Source organism: Ostrea edulis, chromosome 5 (assembly GCF_947568905.1).
Source record: "Ostrea edulis chromosome 5, xbOstEdul1.1, whole genome shotgun sequence".
In the NCBI taxonomy this organism is placed as follows: domain Eukaryota; kingdom Metazoa; phylum Mollusca; class Bivalvia; order Ostreida; family Ostreidae; genus Ostrea; species Ostrea edulis.
Window position 1 is genome coordinate 68019811 of NC_079168.1, and position 27085 is coordinate 68046895.

Sequence of the window (27085 nt, forward strand, 5' to 3'; positions counted from 1 at the left end):
AAAGGATCTCTGTTACCGGCGGAATAACCGTCCGACTGATGAAAGGTGAAGATAACGAATCAATACAGTTAGAATTAATCTCATGACTCCTATAAGCAATACAAAATAAATAGTTGGGCAAACACGGACCCCTGGACACACCAGAGGTGGGATCAGGTACCTAGGAGGAGTAAGCATCCCCTGTCGACCGGTCACACCCGCCGTGAACCCTATATCCTGATCAGGTAAACGGAGTTATCCGTAGTCAAAAGCAGTGTGCCAAGAACAGTGATACGTTGCACCAGGATTGGCTATACCACTGAGATGTCATCTTGGTCGGCGCATGCCTCTGGAGTGCGTTCAGGTACTTTGTCTTAAAAGATAACCAGAGTTAACCGCTGACCGCTACATATGTTATTATATTTAATTAACTGGTTTATCCTAGAGCATCTAATCATAAACTATAAAATGTTCGCCCCTATTCCTCCCAAGTCAATGATTAAAATAAACAGGACGCTATTGATTTTACATTCTTTGTCTGATGCTTCCTCCGGGTGCAATTTCGAGAAGCTGGCCATAAATCAATGGGCACTCAGTGAAAGTTATCCCACATGGTTAGACTGCTTAATCTCTCTGCATTATTTCTTACCTGGCGGTGTCGTTATGTAATCGGCACTCTTCGCGTAACCATCTGTTAATCTGGTCACGTGATACCGATAAAACGGGTATACCACCCGGTCTCAGAATTAACATAAAACCATCATATATATACACGCTGTCTGGAAATTTATTTCACTTTGACAAAAGAGAAATGCGTGTTTGTGAGACGATTTCCTTAGGATAGTTACTTGTGTTTCGTGACATAACGAAGATACATCGGCTACAAACTCTTATATAACACAATCTTTTGCCTGAACACTCGGAGTTTGTTTCGATACAGAGGATATAATTACGAGTAAACCATACTGGCTTTCGTCTTTACTCATTGTTGTGCAACATGCGTGTTGCTCTCTATTTAACGCAAGGCATATAATTGATTTCAGGTGAAACACCTGCGCGGTCCGTCCACCCAGGTTCGAGCTATCGATCCCCCTCCCATTCTCGTATCAATGAATCTTCTCTAAATTAAGTTCTGTTTTATTTGTATAGGACATTACGCTTGATACTTATAGACGGTCCTCAATGACCAGAACAAACTGTGTGTTTATCTTATTTATGGCAATAGACTTTAATTTTGTTTCTTGAGGCCAGTGAAATACCGATCTTGATTGACGGAGACCAAGATAATAGAATTCTCAATCACGGATTGTAAACAATAGGTTTGTGTTATGGAATATTAGCTACCGTCACCTCCCAGTGTAAGGAATGGAATATATTCAAAATATTTCAAAAGGTGTGTTAAGCTGTTTCGATTCTGCGTCACTGGATCTTTTTTCCTTTAATCAATAACTTTACGTTTTTGGTCCAATTCTGTAATCAAAGTAAAACAAAGAAGCGCTCGGCTGCAACTGGGAGAACGCTATATGTGTGTCAGTGAGGCGCAAGAAAGCGGCGCCAGGAGCCGAACTTAGTGTTTGTCGAGCACACGAAGAGTGGCCAGTCAACGGAGACTTGAAGCATTTACTTATTTCCCGGACAATGGATAGTACAAAACGCTGATTTCCTTCACAGGAACCGCCAAAGGATTTCGCACCTCTGCGTTTGTTTTCATCTACCTGTTTAAATGGAACGCATCCAATTTCAGCGGCTTTTGTGTGTGTCAAATACAAATATTTTATTGTGTTCAGATTTGTTGAGTAAAATTGGCTTTTTAATGCTTCGACATATGTCAGTTAGTATCCTTAATGGATGAATCGGTCCATTCATTAAATAAATATCGACTGTGGTTCCTGGTATAGACAAATAAAATTGTGTCAGTGATGTAAATGACAAAAGTAATTTTTACGAGTGGCGGATCGAATAATGATATTTTCTACACTGGACAAAAATACGTTTACTTCCTACCTACACAGTAACTGGTCATGCACCCAGCAACATGCCGAGCTTAATTAAAAAGCTGTCAAGAAGTGTACCCACCTTACCTAGGATCCCCGAACCGAGCGATTCCAGCGAGGATGACGCCATTCTTCAGAGGCTGGGTCCGGACCGAAACAGAATCGCTTGGTCTGGGGAAAACACCTTTAGTGCAATATCACCCCCGCAGAACGGAACATCGGAGAGTGATGGTGATATGCGTCCAAAGTCACCACCCAGGGGCATACTGCGCGGTCCAGCGACCAGGGACCAGGGTAGTGTAGAGAATAGGACAGTGAATGGGGGAGTTATTTCTAGAATTGGACAGTCTTCTACTCCCACTAGGCCACGATATAACAGAACACCAGTTCGAATGACCGTTGCAGGAGAGTGGGCGCTGAAAGAATGCGAAGTAAGTGAAATGACATTAAAATAATAAAAATTAGTCTAATGGGGGGGGGGGGGGGGATATAAACTTTGAAACATTTTCAGTCATTTAAAAAAAATCGACCGAATTACTGAAACAATAAGGCAAAGGGTGTGCCACTTTCTTTTGTTTTACATGTCATTTGTATGCTAATCAGATCAAAGAACGATACTCATTCCCCTGTGGGTCCGCATACCTATCACATAATATACTAAATTAGGTCATAACAATGTTAACAATGTTGGCGGGTGTCTAAGCTGTGTCCTGTTTACCGTTACGAGACCATTACATGATGGATATAAAAATAAAAACTTGAGGGATTGGAGGAATTTGTAAATTCTTACTAACTATTGATGCCAGCTAGGGGATTTAAAATATATGTATTCGTCAGAGAGTTACATAGCATTCATTGCTTTGATAGAGGTGACAAAACTAATTTTATTCCAGTTGATAAAGCGAGGTGAAAAAAGTATCAGATCAATAAAGGTGATGTGTGTTAGAGGCACCAAATACATAATATCAGTCGTTTAATATCCCAAGTCCTGAAACATTGGGTCATTTTCCAAAAGGCCGTACGAGTCGGGGGACGAGCCCCCCCCCCTCCCCAACCCCCAGACTTGTTATCAAACGATGTTTCAAATGCATGCTATCGGGGTGTGTGTGATTGTGTTTTTTTTACATGTACTTTAACGCTTCACACATATGTGCTCACACATACGCACACACACACACTCGCACACACACACTCACACTCGCACACACACACTCGCACACACACACACACACACACACACACACACACACACACACACACACACACACAGAGGGAGAGAGGGAGGGAGCTTTGATTGTCCTATTTCCTAAGAGATTCGGGAAGTGGGGTGGGAGTTACCACATCAGGGAGCTGCACTGTACTTGTTCGGGACCTTTTAGGTGGTTTCAGAGCCATTGGTAGGCACGCCCCTAACTCATTGTAGAAGTCACTACATATACGATCATCAAAAAGGAGACAGAATCAGTTTAAAGTATGGATGGGCTCATTTCGAACAAGAAATAAAAACCTCGTTAAAACGAATCTCCTCATTATTAAATAGTATCTCGTTAAGAGTTATCATTTCAATACAACGAGTTAGTATCTTGTCGTTACGAGTTTATTATTTCGTAATAATCGGTTAGTATATCCTGATAACGATTAAGCATTTCGTTAGAGTGGATTATTATCTTGTTAAAATTAGTTTGTTATCTCGTTATAACGAATTATTGTAATCGCGTTATACCGAATTATTGTTATCTCGTTATAACGAATTATTGTTATCTCGTTATAACGAATTATTGTTATCGCGTTATACCGAATTATTGTTATCTCGTTATAACGAGTTATAGTTATCTCGTTATAACGAGTTATACATGTAGTTATCTCGTTATAAAGAATTATAGTTATCTCGTTATAACGATTGATTGATTGAATATTGTTAACGTCCCTCTTGAGAATATTTCACTCATATGGAGACGTCACCATTGCCGGCGAAGGACTGCAAAATTTAGGCCTTGCTCAGCACTTACGGCCTTTGAGCAGGGAGGGATCTTCATCGTGCCACACTTGCTGTGACATGGGGCCTCGGTTAATGCGGTCTCATCCGAAGGAACGCCCCATTTAGTCGCCTTTAACGACAAGCAAGGGGTATCAAGGACCTATTCTAACCCGGATCCCCATGGGGCTCGTTATAACGAAATATAGATATCTCGTTATAATGAATTATAGTTATCTCGTTATAACGAATTATTGTTATCTCGTTATAGTTATCTCGTTATAATGAGTTATTTATATTGTTATAACGATTAAGCATCTATGGAAACGTTAAAGTGTCTATTGTTTCAAATTCAAAATAACGATGAGAAATTATTCAATTCACCAAAAGTGGAACTTCAATATAGACGATTATTTTACGATGACTATTATGTAAAAATATTAGCCGTCATAAACATGACAAGAAAAGAAAGTTCATCAAATTAATAAGTAGCGATTTTTGTATTGAACAATACGACTGAATTTCTGGTGTCAAGAATTATGCAATTTTTATCTATAGTTATATGATAACTAGTCGAATTGAACATCAATGGTTTATCAAAGTATTATAGCTAAATCGATATCTGAGAGTAAAATTCAGCCAGCCTAGATGCAATCCACCTACAAATGATGTGATATTCCAGGTAGCAGGTATTCTCTTTAGAGAAGTCGAAAGGCACATATAGCCTTCGTCGATGAAGGCTAAATGCCTCTCGACTTCTGGCCCTGTCACACTACATCACGACCATCACGACCTCACTACGTTATATAATTTTTTTTAGATCGTGGTGAGATCGTAGTGCGAACGGCATGAATTTGTAATTTTGTCTGTCTTCACGATGTTACTGCGTCCTCACTACGCTCTTATCACGACTCCACTACGATTAAACTACGGCCTTGTTACGATTTCACCACGTTCTCACTTTCTTACTACGCTCCCACTACGTCCATCACGTTCTAACTACGCTCTCACCACGACTCCCACGACTGCAACACGAGTTTCCTACACTTCTGCCACGATTGTACCACGCACAGGGGCTAAGCCCGTTTTGACCCGAAACTCATTGTAACCATAAATATCTATATATATGGTTACAATGAGTTTCGGGTCAAAACGGACTTAGCCCCTGTGGTACCACGATCTTACTATGATTCTACCACGACCTTACTACGGTTCTACCACGTTTCCGCGCCGCTGTCGCCACGCTTTGCAGCAGCTGAATCAGATCCAGATTCAGTATAAATACAGCTCAGAACCTTCTTGTCATCCATTTGTACCAATACTTCCATTGTAAAAGCATGCCGCCAAGGTCGTACCCAGCAATATCTACGCTGCCTTACGATTCTCCTCCTCCTCCTTCGCCTAAGTAACAATATAGCAGCTTGGTCGTTAAGTGCCATATACTGAATATGCATCAACATCTCCATCAATATTTCTTGGTTTGGCCTTTCCATGATTCCAAAGTTCAGTTTTTATACCAGTGTCACTGTGTGGGGGAGAACAGAACGTGATTCGGTGGTGGCTTGCGCGCAGTGAAATCGTAGTGAGGACGTATTAAGGACGGGATGAGCTTGGTAGAAAACGTACTACAGTCTTCAACAACATAGTATGGACGTGCCGTGATCGTGTAGTGAAAACGGGATGGTCGTTTAGAGAGCGTAGTGGAATCGCAGTGCAGTCGTTTTCTTCTGCATCACGATCCCATTACGATGCTACTACGACCATGTCGATCTAAATACGACCTTAGTACGTCCTTACTACGCTTCCACTACGATCAAATTTGACCACGACCGCACTACGTTTGTCTTGAGCATGTTCAAAGTTGCTCCACGACCATCACGACCACAAAGACCTTACTACGTTCTTACTACAACCTTACTACGACGTACCCGATCGCACTACGATCATCAATTTTTACATGGTCGTAGTGTGATGGGGGTATAAAGAGAATAGGTAGCAGGCAGATATCTGTCTGTCACAGAAAATTATTTCTACAAGTACTTCATCAATTAACTGGAAATGTGGGCCGACCAATCTTACGTACAGCAGCTTGATTTTATGCATAAAAAGTTCCATTTTTTTTCCACTGATGACTTCTTGATTGTACCGTATAGCTACAACTTGTTTTAAACCTAATATTATATTACATGAACTAGAGAATGCCCAGAAACGATTCCGAGAGTTAAATCGAATCTCGTGGTAACCAGCGAATTATCTCGTTATCTAACGAGTTAACTAATTTTTATATCGCGTTAGAGTAAGCTAATTATCTCGTTTTAACGATTTAATATCCCATTATAACAAGCTAATTATCTCGTTTTAACGATTTAATATCCCGTTATAACAAGCTAATTATCTCGTTTTAACGATTTAATATCCCGTTATAACAAGCTAATTATCTCGTTTTAACGATTTAATATCCCGTTATAACAAGCTAATTATCTCGTTTTAACGATTTAATATCCCGTTATAACAAGCTAATTATACCGTTTTAACGATTTAATATTCATGATTTCCCCCAAAATTTTGTTTTTTAATTTTTAATGATCAAAATCTACTGTCTAATGTGTTTTGAAAGATTTCACATGAAAATTAAGGTGTTACATTATCACAGAAGCTCATTTTATAGAGTTTATCATTTGTTTTGTAAACAAAGATTGTGGTATGCAATTGTTTACGAAATTTTCAAAAGAAATGGATATCGATCTAAGTTTATTATATCTTTCACATTTCAAGCATTGTTGGGGTAAAATGTGTTATCTGAAAGTTAAAATTTGTGACTATGCAAAATTAAGATGTACTATATTACAAAATCAATATTTCACTTGTTTGTTTGTTTACATAAAAAGACTCGAATCTTTGTTTACATAACACAGATTTAAGGCTAAAATATTGCTTTTATTCTTGCATTCAGAAGGTCAAAATTTTGGCTGTCAACATAAAATGAGTTATATTTTTAATGTTTAACATCAAAAATGAAAAATATTTTTATCAAAAATCGTGAACCAGTCCCTTTAAGCGAAATTTAGATATTCGATGTACAGTATTTGAAACTGAATATTCTGCCCCACCCCCCTCCCCCGGAATCGAATGGACCAAGGATACTTTTTAGAATTTTTGTACTTTATGGGACTGTACAAGCATATATATACTGTTGGACTATTGAATTAATACATGTAGTTGGCATGAATTGGGAGTAAAATCGGAACTGTCGAGACCACTTTCTGATTTTATGTCTATTGGTAATTGTTCCGGTTAACAGGAGATTGGACGTACTGAAACTTACTCACTTCGGTAACTCAGCAACAACTAAATCTTTTTTTGAAGTACAGATTACAATTTATTTTTCTATATAGGTTACAGATAAGTCAATAGTCAGAAAAAGGATTTTACTGGATACGATCCTCGTATCAAAAGTTGATAAACTTGTGTAGGCTGTATTCGATACTCGGTGCTCGTCAACCAATCTATGGTGATTATTTATTTAAAAAACCAAACAGAAGTAAATATATGAGGTGCAGTTTTGGTATTTATTGCCATATATATAGTTATATCATCCCTTCAAATTTTTCATATCTATCGGTATCAAAAAATCAAGGAAGAGTAATATGAACAGGGACGGATCCAGGAATTGAGGTGGAGGGGGGGGGGGGGGGGGCGGCAACTTTATGAGGCAGGGGAAACGCCTGGATTTTAAAGGGCTTGAAATATGTCTCTTATGTAGTCATTTTTACTATTTTCTATCATTTTTGATAAGGTGAAATTAATAAAATGATGCAAATTTCAAGGAGTTTTGGACAAAATGTGTGCATTCCCAATAAAATTAATTCAATAAATGAAAGATTTGGTGATTTATTTTTTCGAGAGTGGAAGAAATTATTGCTTCTTTTATCGTTTACATTTATCTAAACAAGAGACCACGGTTTACCTTAAATTTGAAAATTTTAGGGGGTGGGGGCAGGCTCCGGCTCCCCCCCCCCTTTAAATCCGCCACTGATAAATATATGAGGTGCAGTTTTGGTATTTATTGCCATTTATTCAATTATATCATCTCAGTGATCAGATGGTGACATCATCTACATGTATACAAATTGAATATGGTAATATCTATGGAGTGCTAAATTATTGAAAATGTCTTTAGTTATTGAAAGATATCATCAATTCATTTGATGCATGCAACAAATCATTTAAAGATCTCTTCAAGTAATTAACGATATTTTTAAATCTAAATTATTTCGCATATTGATTGAATTGTTGATAGCATTAATTATTCTGCTGAATTGATGTACACTATAATTCACTTGAAGAGAGCAATATGATTCAATTAATGTGCACATCAATTCAATTAATGCACACATGCATATCTGAATTATTGTTATCTTTGATTGAATTTTTGCATGCATGAATTCAGTGTGCAATAACATTCAATTAATGGACACAAGGCTTCAGTTATTGTCCTCTTCAACTGAATTAATGATATTAATTCAATTGATGTGCACAATAATTCTTTTAGAGAGAATAAATATTTTTGAAAAAAGAGATGTCTTCTATTCGACATATCCACTATTGAATTAAAGCTCTCTTTTAATTGAATTGTTGCTGGCAGTGAATACCAAAATGGTTCCTCATAGAAATAGCATGTCTCACCAGGTGCTAGACTTTCGCAAGTCTTGTAAAGTACATTTACATCTGTATATGTAGTGTTGAGTTTCAATTTAGTTCAAATCTTGTCCCCTGGGGTTAACGGAGTTGATCAACAGAAATATGCTAAATTTTTACAAAGGAATATGAATGAAAAATGTTAAAGATTTTTTTCTGAAGACGACATATGTATGCATCCTGCTGTTGTGTTCTTACTTGAAGTTTGTCGCAGTTCATCAAATCATGCAATCACATTGGTAATGTCAGTGGTTGGTTTCTTATGTACCTTCAAATCAGTTCCCGGGGTCAGGGTGGGACTGTAAAAGATTACATTAGAACACCAAGCTATAGGTAAAAATCTAAACTGTATAGTCCCCGGGGTCAGGGTGGGACTGTAAAAGATTACATTAGAACACCAAGCTATAGGTAAAAAACTAAAATGTGTTTTTACAAGAATAAGACTGCAATTGTTTGCATACATATATGTGTGAACATCTAGAATTAAACTTTATCTGCATGGCTAAATGGTAGACCTTACAGTTGTTGCTTATAGAAGAGTATTTGAAGAATTTGAAACTATTGAAAAGTTATAGTCAAAATATGACTAATCTTTCACTGTGCATTTATGTATGGGAACATGGTATGAAGTCCATACAAAAATCCTTTGATGTATGTTCCTGATAAAGAAATATTTTTGTTTTAGTCAAAACAAAAGCAAACGATCGCACGCAACCTGTAATATTCCCATATACAACAGAATGCAGAAACAGAGACCAATTATTCCTCTCAAACACTAAAATCGCAAATTCTTTTGTCCACCAAAATCAATAAGAACATAAGATGTCTGTGCTATTTTAATATACTTTTAAGAAACATTCAGCGTTTTTTGTGTGGAACTGTGAATTTGAGATGCTTGCTTGTATTGCCTTGGTAGATGGAATGATTAGTCAGGCTTTGATTTGAGGCAACTCACTAATTCAGGGTAATTCCAGACAATAGTGGTGTTGTATTCAGGTCCCTGCTTATAAATCAGTATTCATTTAAGTATTGGAACATATCCACAGCTATTTAAATCTGTCAAGCCATTTACATTAGGGTATGGTAGTGTTTGCAGTGCCTGACTGATGGGTCGTGTGTAGACACGCCACATATTTAAATCCATAATCGGTACACAGGAACTGTCTTCACTACACAGAAAAAGCTGCCACAGTCCGCCTTTGTCAAAGATTACTGTGTGTAAAGGGAAAGTGACAGCCAAGAGTCGGGTGAAATTAGTTTGGAAATTTTAGTGATATACATGTCATATGTGGATTCATTAATGTTTGATAATTTGTTGAGACGGCGATAATATTAGGGCTTTAGAACATACTTGGGATTTATTCTGATATATAGGTAGGTGTACACGGCATTGTGTTGGAATATAATGTGCTGATTGTTAACATCATCCGCAGTTGTTATTTCATATTTTAACTGAAAATTCATACCTTTAAAATGTAAACAAGGGTATCACATTTGTTAAATGATGCAGTAAAGCATTCAAAACATTGAAATTAATCTAACATCTACTTGTAGATCAGAAAATTAGTTGCATGTATACTTCAAAGTTGTGAAATATACTTTCTTCAGAATGTAGTCATTATATATTATATATCATTTATAAATTTAAGAGGGGCGACTCTAGAGGATATTAAGTTAATTTTCTGGACTGTTTAGTTTTCAGTGACTACATCTGATAGCAATATAAGCCTTTGAAGTTTGAATAAAAGTGTACACAAAGAAAATCAATAGTGGAACATTGAAATTCATTTCACTTTTCTAATCAGATTTTCCAGTGTCTGAAGAATGTACACACCTGTTTGATAGAGTAGTAATAAAAAATTTTGTTATTGAGATGAAATTGAAGAAAGTGAATCAGAGGACAGGATAATGTAACAGGGGGAGGTGAAGAGAACTCTGATTTCAGTTAGATATCTCTATCCATTATCTTGATGGAAAATCTGATTGTACAAGGCGGAGGTAAATAATAAACCACACTGTAAAGTGACATGCTGGTGTAATATTGACAATGAGAATCGATGTATTGTACAGAATAATGTGACATCATTCAGACAAATAAAGATTTATGTCAATTTTATTATAATCATTCACACCGGTGGGGTTTTCAATAGGAATTAAAACTCTCTTGACTTTTGGTTGTTATTTCATTTTGAGTCCAAACAACATGTTGGAGTGATTATATCCTTGAATTGTGTTGGTAGAGTAAAGAATGCAGGTGTGTAAAAACTCTTAGTCTCTTCACTAAGACTCTCTTAAACTCTTTGATTTGTCGTTTAAACAAAATCTCTTTGATATTACAAATAGATCTAAAAATGGAAAAACAACTATAAACCAAACCAACACATGATTTTTGGATTGCACTGGAAAATGTCCACTCTAACAGAATTCAACAAAGCGTGTATTGTATGTTAATAAACTCACTGCAAGCAGATAATGTTCTGTCTCCATGTTTATCCCAGTTTGGGGTTTTAGCCAAAAAACTTTATATCATGGAGAGAATTATTACTTAGGGCTGTTCCAGTAAAACATACATGGGACGGGGAGGGGGGGGGGGTGTTCACACTTGAAAATTAGGATGACCACCCATTGAAGTGATTTTGGTACACTCCAATCTACCCAATTAGAGGCAAATAATGAAGCTTTATAGGCGGCACCTATAGAAGCAAATTGATTTATTCGGAAAGTAGAATTTAATTTGAAATATTCCAAAATCAGATTTTCTCATCATACAGCACAAATAACTTTTTGATCTTGATATCAACTTTATTTCAGTATTCAATATATGCAGTTCTCTTTCAAGCATAATTTACAGAACGTCAAGATTGCCTCTGTCAATCGTATGTTCCTCTGATTATTTTCTCACACTCACAGATTATATGTTTTGGTAAAATAACCATGCATCCATATAGAAGCAATTTTTGTGCAAAAACCACCCACCATAGAATCAATATCTCACCAGTGTGAACCACCCATAGATTTGTTAAAAACTGCCTTCCCTGGGTACCCCATATGTTTCAATGGAACGACCCCTAGGATCCAGGGTACAGTGTCATGATCTTGAACCATTAAGGACGGTCAAGAATCACTCAAGACCAAAGGGATTGGGTCAATAAAATTCATGCCCTTGTGGTAGTTTTGTAATATAGGGGTTGCTCATACTTGACATAAAAGGGTGCTTTTAACGAGAAAGTGTGTCTTGACTCAGACTCAAGGTTATGTGTGAAGGTCACAGAGAGTGGCAGACCTTGATCTAGGTTGGCTATTCCTTTTCCACAAATAAAATGGGCACTCTCAGATTTTAACACATCGTCACAAACCACGCCCTATTGTCTCTGTTCTCGGTACAGGGCAGGTACTCCGGGGCTCGGTAAGGAAGGATTGTAGTGACACTGATTTTGACATTTCTTTCCACTTATTTTTTCATTACAAGGACTGTACATGTATGAGTATTTAAAAGTCTTTTAAAAAAAATTAATTTTCAAGACAGAAAGAATGAAAATTTGTGTGTAAAACGTTAACTTCAGAAGTTCAGATATGCAGCAATATATATTTTAGGTATGCTACATTTTGAGAGTCCTTAAATCCAGATGGGACCTTTTTAAACATTTTATTGTGCATTGATGCCCATATTTATAAATCATTAATGCCCTACATCTAAACTCAATAGAAGAACTCTGACAATTTTCTTAGATAAAAGGCTTGGTAGCACTAATAGTTCATCTATTATCTGGAAAACAGTCAATCTTCTCACTACAAAGAAGCTTTATCTTAATAGTATTTGAACTACAGTTATATATATTTTATGCAATGAATATTTATGTTGTAGACTCTGACAACATGGTTAAATAATATTCTGAAGGATTTGGGTTCTGAACCTGTGGTGGATCTAAGAAAATGTGTAGGGGATGGTGTCACACTAGTGAAACTAGCTGAAAAAACCTGTAAGTATAGCTGCATGGTACTCTTTTATTTTAACAAATGCAAATCTTTCAATTTTATTTTTATCTCTGACATTTTGTATGATATTTTATAGGTTTAGAGTTAATTTGTTTACAAATTAAATAGATATTTCGTTGGATGCTTTTCAGAAGTATAACAGTAAATTCTACAACAGTCTGTCATTATAAAATTTCCAATAAACCCCATGACATCACTAAACTATTGTTGTGTCAAAGAGTTTATTGGAGAATTTATACCTTGACATCATGTGGAATGACTGTACATCTCCTGAAAAGTAACTGTACTTCGTACTTGTTACAAACATCATTTTTATTAGCTCACCTGAGCCAAAGGCTCAAGTGAGCTTTTCACATTTCCATCTTCTTCTCCAGAACCACTGGGTTAATTTCAACCAAACTTGGCACAAAGCATCCTTGGGTGAAGGACTTTTAAGTTTGTTCAAATGAAGGGCCATATACCCCCTTCAAATGGGAGATAATCACAAAAATGCAAAATTAGGGTGGGTCATTTAAAAATATTCTTCTCAAGAACCACCAAGCCAGAGGAGCTGACATTTACATGAAAGCTTCCTGACATAGTGCAGATTCAAGTTTGTAAAAATCATGGCCTCCAGGGGTAGGTTGGGGCCACAATATGGACCAAGGTTTTACATGTAAATATATATGGAAAGTCTTCAGATATGGGCTAGAGTGACTCAGGTGAGCAATGTGGCCCATGGGCCTCTTGTTTGTCTAAGAATAGAAACAATCACTTTGTTGTCAGAATTGTTGAAGAATGAACGAATGACCCCACCCCCATTATTATTGGAAAATCTCTTGACCTCTAGGGGTTATTCTCCAACAAGTTTCTTGTATGCATCATACTGTTTCATATGGTTCCTCCCCTTCCCTGCTAACAATTTATTTAAGACATCAGTTCAATACATGAGTTCAAATTGCTTTTATGATAATAAGCAGTATCTGTAGTGTAACAGCACTAAAAGTTTGCTAAGTGTCTGACTGAGTGCCACCCAAGCTGTTCTGTGATAGATAACCCTGCATGGGTCTAGGCCTAAGGTTACTGGGAAAGTCTCTGTTAACTAATCTGCCAATTAGAACATTTTCTGGGAGTTTGAACCAAGCAAAAAAACACCCCTGAAATTTCCAAAAAAGGAGGCATTTACTTCAATTATTAGACATTTTGAAATTTAAAATTGAAAGGCAATTTGAACTCCGTGCTTGATAAATATCAGTAACCGATCTAGATAGATTGTATCGAGAAATATGATATATTGGGTTCGTGACAGGCTTCTGTCTTTTATGAAACATTTAAGTTTCTTGTAAGTGTTGACTCCCACAATGTTGCGTTTAGAGTGGCTGTAACCTTGTGAATGATTAACCTTTTCACCCTGTGGTCTCATGGATCAGGGAATTTTGGGGGGAAATGAAAAAACCTCCAGGTAGCTGGTGTATGAGGTGACACACGGTTCTTCTTTATCCTCATCCAAACCACGGAGACCTTGTTCTCTGATAAACACACCTGTGTAAGACAAAAGCAGGAACAAACTGCTTACAACAACAACAAAAAATCACAGGTGTTCCAAGTATTCTGTATTGATAATTAATTAATGATGCCTGGTCAGCAAAATTTAATTACTAGCAATATCTACTGAAGGGAAAAATAATAACTGCATGGAGCAGACTTGGGTAATTCCCAGCTAGACTATAAATTAGTAATGACAAGTTGTTGTATTAAATGAGACAGTTGATAGATGTAGAGAATGGATATATGCCTCGGTCAGACAGGAGAGTTATAAGACGTGGAGACACCAAGTAATGAAAGTATTAATCAAGGTTATATGTTGTGCACTGTGGTAATTTAAGTGATTGCTGCAAACTTTAAAAGTGTCTCTGTGGACTGGATATTTGTCGACTTTTAATTGAAATTGATCATGGTACTTACCCATGGAATGCTTTTTATTTTATATTGATATTTTGTTTAAAATGTAGAATACTGCATAGAAAAATTAGCCTTGGGCTGATAAAAAATTTGAATGAAATTCCATCATACATTAGATTGAGAAATTGTATCATTCCAATATTTGATTATTAAATATTTTCTTTTAAAATTTTATCTGCTGGGATAAGAAATGAGACATTTATTGAGAAGAGGGAAATAATTTCATGAGATATATTAATTTGTGGCTGTTTAGAGTTAAATTATCCATCACTGTAACATTTTTTAACATTGAAGTTTTGTGCATACATTTAATTTCAAAAGTCAACAAAGCTGGCTGTAATCGCAGCATTTAGAGTGCAGTGTTTGCTGACTGTTTGTCAGTTTATCGGTTGTTTGTAGTAGAGTATTTTCAAATCATTTCTATATTTTGATAATGTATGGGCCCATGGTGTAAAAGCATTTACAGTGTTATGTCAATATAATGACAATTTCAGCCATATTCATTGTGTAGGGATCCAGGATTTTATTGTTGAAGATATTCACTATTTTTAGTCTTGTACATTGTAAAATCAGACAGCCCTGATAATCACACCTGGGGCATGCAGGAGGCTTTTGTTCTAGGGAATGGTAGTCTTACTTAAATTCAGGTGACTTTTAAACATTGCTGTTTTGATTTCAGAAGGATTATCTCTATTGATCATTGATCTTAACCTGTGTGCCAAAATTTAAGGAAAACGTCTTTGTTTTCGAAGCTCACCTAGTTCAGTTGTTGCTTTCAGGTGGCAAATTCTCAGAGGAGGTTGACACAGACATAAACTCGAGGCAGGACCGAGTCGACAACTTACAAGTCTGCCTGAGTCACCTCAAGTCATCTGGAGTCGACCTTACTGCCATTGATGCTGAAGGTAAATACATTGCATATAGATATTTTTATCAGGTTCTTTTAGTCTAAGACCGTAAATTAATCTGTTACTAATACATGTGCATATACATGTAATAGATTTATTATGTTCTTTCCCTTGATGCTTTAAAATATTGAACAAAAATTTGTTGGAATGTAATTTACTTAGTAACATTTACATAAATTATGTGATTTTAAAGCCTTTTGTATATTGATGAATGTTAATACATGTATAAGCACATGTACTTATAAAGATAAAATGGATAGATTCTTCTGTTCTGGTTCACTAGCTAAAGTGTAACGAACATATTGTGGCATTTAAAATGACATTTTCCAATAACAAATTATCAGTATTTTGTAAATGCTTGCCAAATATTTGTGTTCTGTAAAATTCTATGTGTCAAACTGATGTCAATGTTGCTTCAGTGACTCAGCTATGGGTTCAGTAACATTGGTTGCACATGAATAAAATGTACTAAATATTTACTTTGATATTTATATTTCAGATATTGCTGATGGAAATTTGAAGTCTACTCTGCTCCTCATTGGAAATATCAAGAGAAAAGTTGAGGTAATTGTATTTGGTTGCTTAGAAACGGTCACTCTACTGGCAGATGATGCCAGATACAAATTGGCCGATTTGGATGAACAGGTTTATTGACTGAAGGGAAGCTAATTATATACACAAATTTTTAATAAAAAATGCAACTGCTATTAAGCATTTTTTTTAAAAAGTTTTTAAAAATGCATGATTTGGAGGCTGTATTATTGGGATAAAATGTTGAATGATTTTTGTCAAAGATAGCTCACTGATTGTATTGAGATGGGGCAATTATCTATGTAACATTATATCCTTTGTATACCTGTATTGATTTTCGTTCTTCCGAGGCATGCATCCTTTTGGGTGTAATAATGTTGAGGGTTTTTCATTTTTAGTCGGACAAGGAAAGCAAAACGAAGACAAGTACAGTGTCAAGGGGAAGTAAAAATGTAGCAGCCCCCAAAATGCCAGGGGCAATAACTCTTCCAGGTGGAATGAGGGAGCCCCCTCTGGGAGTCAGTGGTAAGATATTTTACAGAGAAGATTAATGCTATCTTATGTCAAAGAATTCTTCTGCTTATGCATTCCTCACAAATCGTGAACAAAGTAAAAAATGCAAAAGTTTAAATGTCTTTCCTGATCTTGTTTTTGAGGATGAAGTAGATTTTGTTCTATTGACAAGGCCATGGCTGTTGTTCTTGTTCACAGATTACCCAATGACTTCTCAGAGGAGAACCTCTACCCATCCATCTGATGACCTCATCCCAGGAATCCTCAGGAAGGAGGAAACAGTTCCACGTCCTCAGTCTGTTCCTCCCCAGCCATTAATTGTGAGTTATCCCCCATAGATGGAGACTTTCCATTTATTAGCCGAGTTGCAATGAAGTTGAACTCGGGTATTGGTTTGGTGATGCGGGCGGGTTGGCGGGTGGGTGGTTTGGCGTCAACAATTGGTTTCCGGATGATAACTAAAAAAGTTTACAATCTAATCAAATGAAACTTTGATATATTGTTGGGTACCAGGTAAGAAAGACCCCTATTGATTTTGGAGAAAAAGGTCAAAGTTCAAGGTCACAGTGACCGAATATAGAATGAAAATTTCAGAAAAATTTGGTTTCCGGATGATAACTCAGAAAGTTTAAATCCGAATCAAATGAAACTCTGATATATTGTTGGGTACCAGGTAAGGAAGACCCTTATTGATTTTGGAGAAAAAAGGTCAAAGGTCAAGGTCACAGTGACCGAATATAGAATGAAAATTTCAGAAAAATTTGGTTTCCGGATGATAATTCAGAAAGTTTAAATCCGAATTAAATCATACTTAAAGATATTGTTATGTACCAGGTAAAGAAGACCCCTATTGATTTTGGAGAAAACAGGTCAAAGGTCAAATTCCATACCTGTACATTCTCAGTCCAACTCGTATATTGTAAGTAGATACTGCACACTCGAGGAGAATTCTAAGTAAATTAGTGGATATATTGTTGGATACCAGGAAAGCAAGGCCCATATTGATTTTGGAGAAAAAAGGTCAAGGTCACAGTGACCGAATATAGAATGAAAATTTCAGAAATATTTGGTTTTCGGATGATAATTCAGAAAGTTTAAATCCGAATTAAATCATACTTAAAGATATTGTTATGTACCAGGTAAAGAAGACCCCTATAAATTTTGGAGAAAATAGGTCAAAGGTCAAGGTCACAGTGACCGAAAATAAATTTAAAAATCCCCAAAATTTTGGTTTCCGGAGGATAACTCGAAATTTTTTAATTTGAATCAAATGAAACTTGGATATATTGTTGGATACCAGCAAAGCAAGGCCCATATTGATTTTGGAGAAAAAAGAAAAAAGGTCAAGGTCACAGTGACCGAAAATAGATTGAAAACTTCAGACAAATATGGTTTCTGGACGTAACTCGAAAAGTTTAAAACTGAAATTAGTTCTTCACAATTATAAATATTCCACATCATTCCTGACTTTACAATGTATCCCATGCAACTCGGCTCATGCACCCCTGGGTGCATACATTGATTTTTATAAATGTTTTAAATTTTAAATTGTAAGATTAATGAAAGACAGAATGATCATTTTCTGTTTTGGTAACAGTCGATGACTGAGCTGAGTTCTGCCGGAGTTTTCCAGCGTGGAGCTGAAGAGAGGAGACAGTTGTACTCTCATAATAACTACAGTGCTCAGTTGTCACGGGGAGCAGGCCCTCGGCAGCAGACGACAGTCAAACCTAGTGTTCCCACCAGTAAACCTCTGTCCAATGCCTGGTCCAACGAATCACAAAAACCACAGGTAGGTACACCAGACACAAGAAAACAGAGAATGGAATTGTAAGTTACAGTTAAATTCATAATTCCAGTAAATATACTGCATTCTGATGTAAATGTTTCATAAGGACTAGATTTATATAATAAAAACATGCAATACTACATTGAGATATTTTCATTCACATAAAATGTGTACCGTGTAATATTAATGCACAATACCCACAAAACTTTGCACCTTTGAATTGATTGTTTGTGATCAGTTAGTGAGTATTTTGTCTGCCTGGTTTGTAGCCGGGACCATCCGTTGTAACGTCTGTGGAGGAACGATTGAGATCATTGATCTCGAGCCCTCCCTCTGAGCGGGAGAACCCAGTAAGTCCGTGTGCCAGCCATAGACTATATACCTGCTTGCTGTGATTCACATCTTAAATATTCTCTTAAAATAAGTGGACTAATCTATATTTCTCTTTGGGTTTTAATTTTCATTCTAAGTATTGTCAGTTAAACTATCGTTTGAAGTTTTTGGTGTATATTTAAGCTGTATGGTTTTTTCCCTACTCTTTCTAAGTGTTCATCTATTTGGGGGGAAATATTTATTATTTTTTCTAGCAAAGATATTCTATCCAAGTGCACCGCACATGCTATCTAACTTGGCTAAATGTACCCTGATAATGCACATTTATAAACTTTCCATTTCTTTTGCACAAATGCACATTTGATATAACACATTTTTTAATTATCTTAATCGTATACCCTCACCTGTTTACACATAGATAAACTGGACGTTGCCTCCAGTAGAAGTGGTAAGTAAGGTACGGACATGTTAATACTTGTAAAACGTAGACAGCTAGAATTGTTGTGCGTGTCATTTCAAACATTTTCTATCCCACCAAAAATCAGTTGCAACTTGAATCAAAATTAATGTGAAATATAAATTAAAAAGACACCCTAATTACAAAGTTGACATTTACTTTCCTTCAAAGTACCTGCAGCATAACTTGCTGGGTGCTGATCTGCTATGATCATACAGTTTGGATGAATTAACATTGATATAATTGCAATACTCCTGGAATAAAAGGCTGGTCAATATGTTAATTGTCACTCAGGAAGTCCACCTAGGGAAGTGTTTGTAAAATCCTATACAAAACTGTCTGTAATCCAGCAAATAAACAGACAAAATGTGTTCAAGAATGATAACTCTTAACATTACGGTGTAAGTCTTCTGTGGTAGAGGTAAAATACTTGAAATGAAGAGTGAAAACAATTGTGTTTGTGAATTTTAGGCTGTACAGCTAGATTAATACAAATATATTATTACTAACAGACAGGCATGCAAACCATACATTAGCCTGTTTTATGTATTCACAAACACATCCAGCCATACACTGTAACAGTACCTCCATTAAACTACTCCATACATACCTTGATCCTTTGGTATGCTTTATCTGAATGCTTACAAACTAACAATTATACAAATTCTGGCAAATTAAATCATATATATACCTAATAAAATGAAAAGCATTGGCAATGATCCAGCAGTGCTAACTTGTTGATTTGGTTTGTCTATATAGGCTTCCAGGAGTTTTGATGATGGAGAATTGATCGTACCGTTTCCTCCCCAGCCTCGTAATGCTCTGCCAGGGGGAGGTAACTCCATCCACCAGAAATACCCGTCCATACCTGTACATTCTCAGTCCAACTCGTATATTGTAAGTAGATACTGCACACTTTAGGAGAATTCTAAGTAAATTTACTGTTCTATAACAGTACTGGATATGTAGTGTGTAATCACCTGTTGTATAAGGTCAAAATGTAACATTTTTCCAGCCGTCCAGACCAAATGATAGGGCACATCATGGTTCCCGAGCTGAGGCAATACTCAACCAACCAAATTCTTCATCAGACTATCCTGAATCATCCCAAGTCCATTCTTCATACAAACCAGGCCAGGCTCACAACTTGGCCAACTATTACGATCCATCCTACACTCATCTCAGCACCCATCCCATCACCATACCCCCAGGGACTGCAAACCAGGGCTACGGGGACAAAACCAGGAGTAAAGGTGTCACCCCTAGTGTTGACCCCGGGGAATGGGGTCATCAAAGGGGGCAGGATAATCTGGGATTTAGTAGGGATTCTTCTCCAATCAGAGAAAGAGTTCTTAACAGAGATGAGTAAGTATTGTAGGGACTACACAATAATTTGAATACATTCATTCTTGTATAAGTATGTTATTCTAAATATCATTGTGTGTAAGTGAGCTAATTTAGATGTTTTACTTTACTAGCATATTATACTAATAAATTGTACCATAAGATCACTTTTTCTTCAAAGGGGTCAAACTTTTTTATGGTTTAATGAAAAAATCAGTGTTTTCGGGTGGTGAATATGTAGTTGAATTCTTGTGAATGTTAATTTTCTTTTGTGGGTAGGTCATAATAATTCTTGTGTTTATGGAATATATGAATTTGGGAGCATGCTGATTCTTTGGACGGAAATGAATCCCCTTTAATCTGGAGGATTTGAAAGTATTTTTAAACAGCAACATGCATATTATTTGACAGATTTTATACACCTGTAATTAGACGGGATGTATCATGTTATGGCGTTGTCAGTGCGTCTGTCCGGCTGCATATTATTTGACAGTGTTATATTTTGCAGAAGCGTGTCCTCTAGGGGCCGAGGAGCAGATGGAATGAGGGACGCCTGGAATAAGTTGTATGGAGGAAGACCTTCAGTTCTAGGTGATCCGAGGCCACAGCAATCTCAGCATCACCAGGTAAATAGCTTCAGTAGCTTAGTGGTAGAGGATTAGGAGGTCGTGAGTTCGAGCCCCGCTCATGCCTTGAAAGTTCATTGTATTAGGATTAAATGTTTAGGATATTTGTATTTTAGGGCCACTAAAACAATGGATTGTACAAAAAATACTTCAATTGTTTGGCACAAACAACTTTAAAGGCATATATTTTCTTATACATGTATATATATTTTTCAATTTGATAGGTTGAAACCGCATAGGATTATTACAAACAAATGTAAATATTCATAGAATTCTTACAAACAAATGTAATTATTCATAGAATTATTACAAACAAATGTGAATATTCATAGGATGATTACAAACAAATGTGAATATTCATAGGATGATTACAAACAAATGTGAATATTCATAGGATTATTACAAACAAATGTAAATATTCATAGGATTATTACAAACAACTGTAAATTTTCAGTTTTTGGACACTTGTTATGTAGGTTTTGTTTTTGTGTAATACATCTTGTAATGATTTATATGCCTAATTTGTGATTAAATTTGCCTAAAGTAATAATGTGTGAAAAACTTAATTTCAAATTTGCAGAATACTGGTAATTACATGGATATGGCTGCTAAAGACTCACGAACTAATGCAACTCCCCCATCCACACTGAGATCAAGTCCAATGGGTCAAAGTGCACAGGGTCACGGGTCAAGTCCCAGTCAACTCAGTTCTTCTCAAGCTTCTCCAAGCAGTGTCTCGTTTCCAGGACTCAACAAACCTTCCACTGAAAACCCCTCCGGTTCTCAACACACTATAGGACCTTCATCAAAATACCCTGATTACTCCAATCGGCCATTGGCAGGCAAGGAGTCAGAACTAATGGAAAAGCGCAACGATGCATTTAAAGACCCGAGAGGACTTCCTCCAAAACCATTCCCTCATGCTAACAGTGAAAGCACCCTTCACGAACCCGAAGCTAGTATTTTTGATTATCGTAATTCATTTAGTGAGGCTTCGTCTCGTTCTGTGACTCCTCCTCTTCCTCCTTTGTCAAACACAGACTCGGATTCTTCTGTGGGAAGTCCACCTCTCCCTCGAGCGTCGAGTTCGACGGCCCTGTCCTCCCAAAAGAACCCTGATGTTGTCACTTCCACTACACATGTGTCCAGTGAGGACAAAAAAAAACGAACTCTGAACTCACAAATTCCAAGCAGGAGTGATAAAAAGCATTCTTTTAAGTCATTCTCTCAATCAAAGTTTCCACCATTTCATAATAATGAGAAGATGCAGGACTCGGGCGTGTTGAGTGATGTCCGGGAACTCGGCACAGACAGTGATCTTCCCTTTGATATTGAAGATACCATTTTAACTGTGGACTCCATTGATACAGAAATGCAGACAATTCATGATGGGATTCAGAAGATGCATCTTCACGGAGATGAAAATTTTGGTGGGATGAGGGAGAGACTGGATAATTTGGAGGGGTTGTATTCAGAGGTTGTTCGTGTTTTGGGAAACAATCCTTCAAATACCAGGAGGAGATGGAGTCTTGCCAGCTCTGACACGAGTTCACTTCGGCGACCGGTGAGAAAATTCAAAGCTTCAGCAGGAAACCCCACCTCCCACAGCAGAAGTCATCACCATCATCATCACAAAGACATCAAGTAAGTCATCACCATCACAAAGACATCAAGTAAGTCATCACCATCATGAAGACATCAAGTAAGTCATCACCATCACAAAGACATCAAGTAAGTCATCACCATCACAAAGACATCAAGTAAGTCATCACCATCATGAAGACATCAAGCAAGTCATCACCATCATCATCACAAAGACATCAAGTAAGTCATCACCATCACAAAGACATCAAGTAAGTCATCACCATCACAAAGACATCAAGTAAGTCATCACCATCATCATCACAAAGACATCAAGTAAGTCATCACCATCACAAAGACATCAAGTAAGTCATCACCATCACAAAGACATCAAGTAAGTCATCACCATCACAAAGACATCAAGCAAGTCATCACCATCATGAAGACATCAAGTAAGTCATCACCATCACAAAGACATCAAGTAAGTCATCACCATCACAAAGACATCAAGTAAGTCATCACCATCATGAAGACATCAAGTAAGTCATCACCATCACAAAGACATCAAGTAAGTCATCACCATCACAAAGACATCAAGTAAGTCATCACCATCATGAAGACATCAAGTAAGTCATCACCATCACAAAGACATCAAGTAAGTCATCACCATCACAAAGACATCAAGTAAGTCATCACCATCATGAAGACATCAAGCAAGTCATCACCATCATCATCACAAAGACATCAAGTAAGTCATCACCATCACAAAGACATCAAGTAAGTCATCACCATCACAAAGACATCAAGTAAGTCATCACCATCACAAAGACATCAAGTAAGTCATCACCATCATGAAGACATCAAGTAAGTCATCACCATCACAAAGACATCAAGTAAGTCATCACCATCACAAAGACATCAAGTAAGTCATCACCATCACAAAGACATCAAGTAAGTCATCACCATCATGAAGACATCAAGCAAGTCATCACCATCATCATCACAAAGACATCAAGTAAGTCATCACCATCACAAAGACATCAAGTAAGTCATCACCATCACAAAGACATCAAGTAAGTCATCACCATCATCATCACAAAGACATCAAGTAAGTCATCACCATCACAAAGACATCAAGTAAGTCATCACCATCACAAAGACATCAAGTAAGTCATCACCATCATGAAGACATCAAGTAAGTCATCATCATCACAAAGACATCAAGTAAGTCATCACCATCATGAAGACATCAAGTAAGTCATCACCATCACAAAGACATCAAGTAAGTCATCACCATCATCATCACAAAGACATCAAGTAAGTCATCACCATCACAAAGACATCAAGTAAGTCATCACCATCACAAAGACATCAAGTAAGTCATCACCATCACAAAAGCGTCAAGTAAGTCATCACCATCACAAAGACATCAAGTAAGTCATCACCATCATGAAGACATCAAGTAAGTCATCATCATCACAAAGACATCAAGTAAGTCATCACCATCACAAAAGCGTCAAGTAAGTCATCACCATCACAAAGACATCAAGTAAGTCATCACCATCACAAAAGCGTCAAGTAAGTCATCACCATCACAAAAGCGTCAAGTATCGCGACTGGAACATCCTCTTCACCCTTGAATGATTTTTATCTTGTTAATACTTTCTTAATTTGTCTATCCTGAGGCACATGTTATCAGCAATGTTGCTTCTATCATCATGTTGGGCTGACTTTATGACTACTGGGAGTTCAGATCTCAATATCTTATTGTGTATATGTGTGTTAATAGTGTAAATTATTGAAGATAATCGGCTATACTTATGCTATCAAATGGTGCCTTGATTTTATTTCTGATATGAATTTTAGGTCCTTTTGAAAATACCAGTGATAATTCCTTCAAATAAATTTTCATGATTCATTTTCTACAACATTAAAATAATCAATGTGCACTTTTACAGAGCCATTAATCGACGGTTCCAGCGCTTAGAGTCTCACGTAGTTACTCTAGCTAGAAGTGTCGCCCACTTATCATCAGAACTCCGTTCCCACAATTCCATGGTCAATGAGCTGGAATCATTACGCAAAGAAGTTCGGGACATGAAGGAGCACCAGTTCATATTGTCCCATCAGACTGGTGCAAATGGCCACAGTTCGCTAGAACACAACAAGGGATGGGGACCCTCCCTGACTAACCCCAAGAGGATCAATAAATTAACTCAGTAAGACCTAGCATTGAACATAAAAGAAGTCATTATAAACTGATGTATCTATCATCTCTAGGTCATAATACATGTGAAATACAAATTTTGAGTTAGGTCTTTTTAATTCAAGAATTTCAGAAAATTCCACATAACTAGTGATATACATGTATCCATGCTAAAATTACTGTATTAGACTAAATGTATTGTGTCATTTTCCTTAGGTTTTTCGGACAAGAACCACCATTGATGGAATGGTTCTTGAAGAATTTAGGATATGAGGTAAGAAATCAGCTTTTTTTTCATTTTTTATTCCAGACAAGTGCTTGATATATGAAAATGGGCGACTTAATGTTGATTAGAATCATTTTGCTCCCAAATACATGTATTTCATACTACCAGTATAATTCTAAAATGGAAAAGTAATAAATCGTTATCATCTTTAAAAACAGTTAAACCTCAGAATTCGTCACTATGATATAGCCCTGACTTTAATAGTTTCATTAAAAATGGAGAGGTTTTTACATCACTAAATTATGTACCGATATCGACAAATCTGAAAACTGAGGAACCATACATGTAGCTTCAAACTACATTAACTTTAAGAACCTCCCAATATGAAATTTATATTTTTTCCTTCTAGAAATTTGTATCAAACTTTGATGCTGAACACATAGGAATGTTGGAGTTGCCATATATGAATGAAGAGAGGTTGGAGAAAATTGGAATTCCCATGGGACCAAGACTGCGAATTCTACAGGAAGCTCAAAACTGTTTCCAACATGAAAATCTCAACATATACATCGTCTGATGTCACATTATGTGACGTACGTCTTCTGCAGTATATACCATGTGACTATATGTTGATTACACACTGATCTAAACTCGGAGAACAGGAGAGGTGGCAAATGAGTTTTCATTTAATAAGAGGTGGCAAATGAGATTTCATTTATTAAGAGGTGGCAAAAGATATCCCATTTATTAAGAGGTGGCAAAAGATTTTTCATTTACCAAGAGGTGGCAAATGAGTTTTCATTTATTTGGGAATGTTAGTATTTTTATAATGTTGCATAATCAAAAGAATATCAATAATACTTTATAAATCTACTTATCTATTTTTCAAAGACACAATTCTCTTAACTTTACTTACTAGAAAGATTTTGACAAATCCCAAACAGGATAAATTGGAATAAGTGTTCAAACTGTACTGTAACACAAATATGGTGACCATTGATGATTCAGGGAGGGTTTTTAGCAATATCTCCTATAGTGCTGTTGTTATTTATGACCATTATACAGTGTCTGTGTGCAGGTTTTATATATATGCTATTTATGATTGTGTTCATTATCAGTTGAAGCAATATCCTAATTTGTTTCTGCAGCTATCCATTTGTTATTTATATATGCCTGGTTCTGTGATAATAAAACCATTTTGATACCCATTTCTAGTGGCTTACCTTAATATTTATTCCAAGAGTTTGTCCCATGATGCCTTAGACATGATAAGGCAATTCAATGTTTGTTTAATACTACACTGTGCATGTACTAATATAAGCAGGATTTAATTTTGGCATTATTAGCGAGAGTGATGAAATCGCTAAAATTGAATATCGCTAACAATTTGTTCCATATCGGAGGTAATAGTTATCTTTCCTGGAATTATAAAGTTGCTAAAAATTAGCTCTTTGTTAAATATATACCCATCTTCAGGGAAAAATCGTTAAATTTGTGTCTCGCAAAAAATTCCACTTATACAGTATTTATTTAAGAAATATTATTACGTATACTGGAACAGACAAAAATTTCAGAGCATGCACATAATAAGAGTTGTCAACAGACACTGTAGCTGGCAGGGAACTATGACTACTTGTCTTAACTGCCTTGGTTTCAAAAGTTTTGAAAAGTACATCATTGTTTAAGGTCCCAAGTCTTGGTACCAAATGAAAGTCTTGGGTCATGAGGATTTATATGTTAAATATCAAAGCCCTATCCCCCGATATATAGGTTTTTATATTTCATGATAAAGCACACACAAAAAATTATTTTTCACTGAAATTTAGAAGTTGGCTCCAAGACATTGTCCTACTGGATTTCTATTAGTCCTAGCTAGCTACAATCTACTTAAAATGGGATCCTAAGATACACTCACAATCGTTTCGCAGAGTATATGGCGCGGATCTAAGAGGTCTTTAATTTTAATGAAGATTGAGCTAGCTACAGAA

At 36.5% G+C, this 27085-nt stretch overlaps 1 protein-coding gene across 4 annotated transcripts; it reads left to right on the plus strand.

The window, feature by feature from the left end:
• Positions 1-715: 715 nt before the first annotated feature.
• Positions 716-26307, plus strand: LOC130054720 (neuron navigator 3-like). Of its 4 annotated transcripts, XM_056165277.1 has the most exons (16): positions 727-2404; positions 12512-12626; positions 15363-15488; positions 15991-16055; positions 16421-16547; positions 16734-16855; positions 18133-18327; positions 18594-18674; positions 19076-19105; positions 19874-20011; positions 20130-20479; positions 20967-21084; positions 21665-22728; positions 24624-24884; positions 25088-25145; positions 25507-26307. In XM_056165277.1, the coding sequence occupies exons 1-16, from the start codon at positions 2015-2017 to the stop codon at positions 25672-25674; spliced, it is 3408 nt and encodes a 1135-aa protein (XP_056021252.1). In that variant the 5' UTR covers positions 727-2014; the 3' UTR covers positions 25675-26307. The 4 variants fall into 4 exon arrangements, with proteins under 4 accessions (XP_056021251.1, XP_056021252.1, XP_056021248.1 ...); XM_056165273.1 differs by lacking the exon at positions 19076-19105 and having other exon boundaries at positions 728-2404; XM_056165274.1 differs by lacking the exons at positions 18594-18674; positions 19076-19105 and having other exon boundaries at positions 728-2404.
• The last annotated feature ends 778 nt before the right edge of the window (positions 26308-27085 follow it).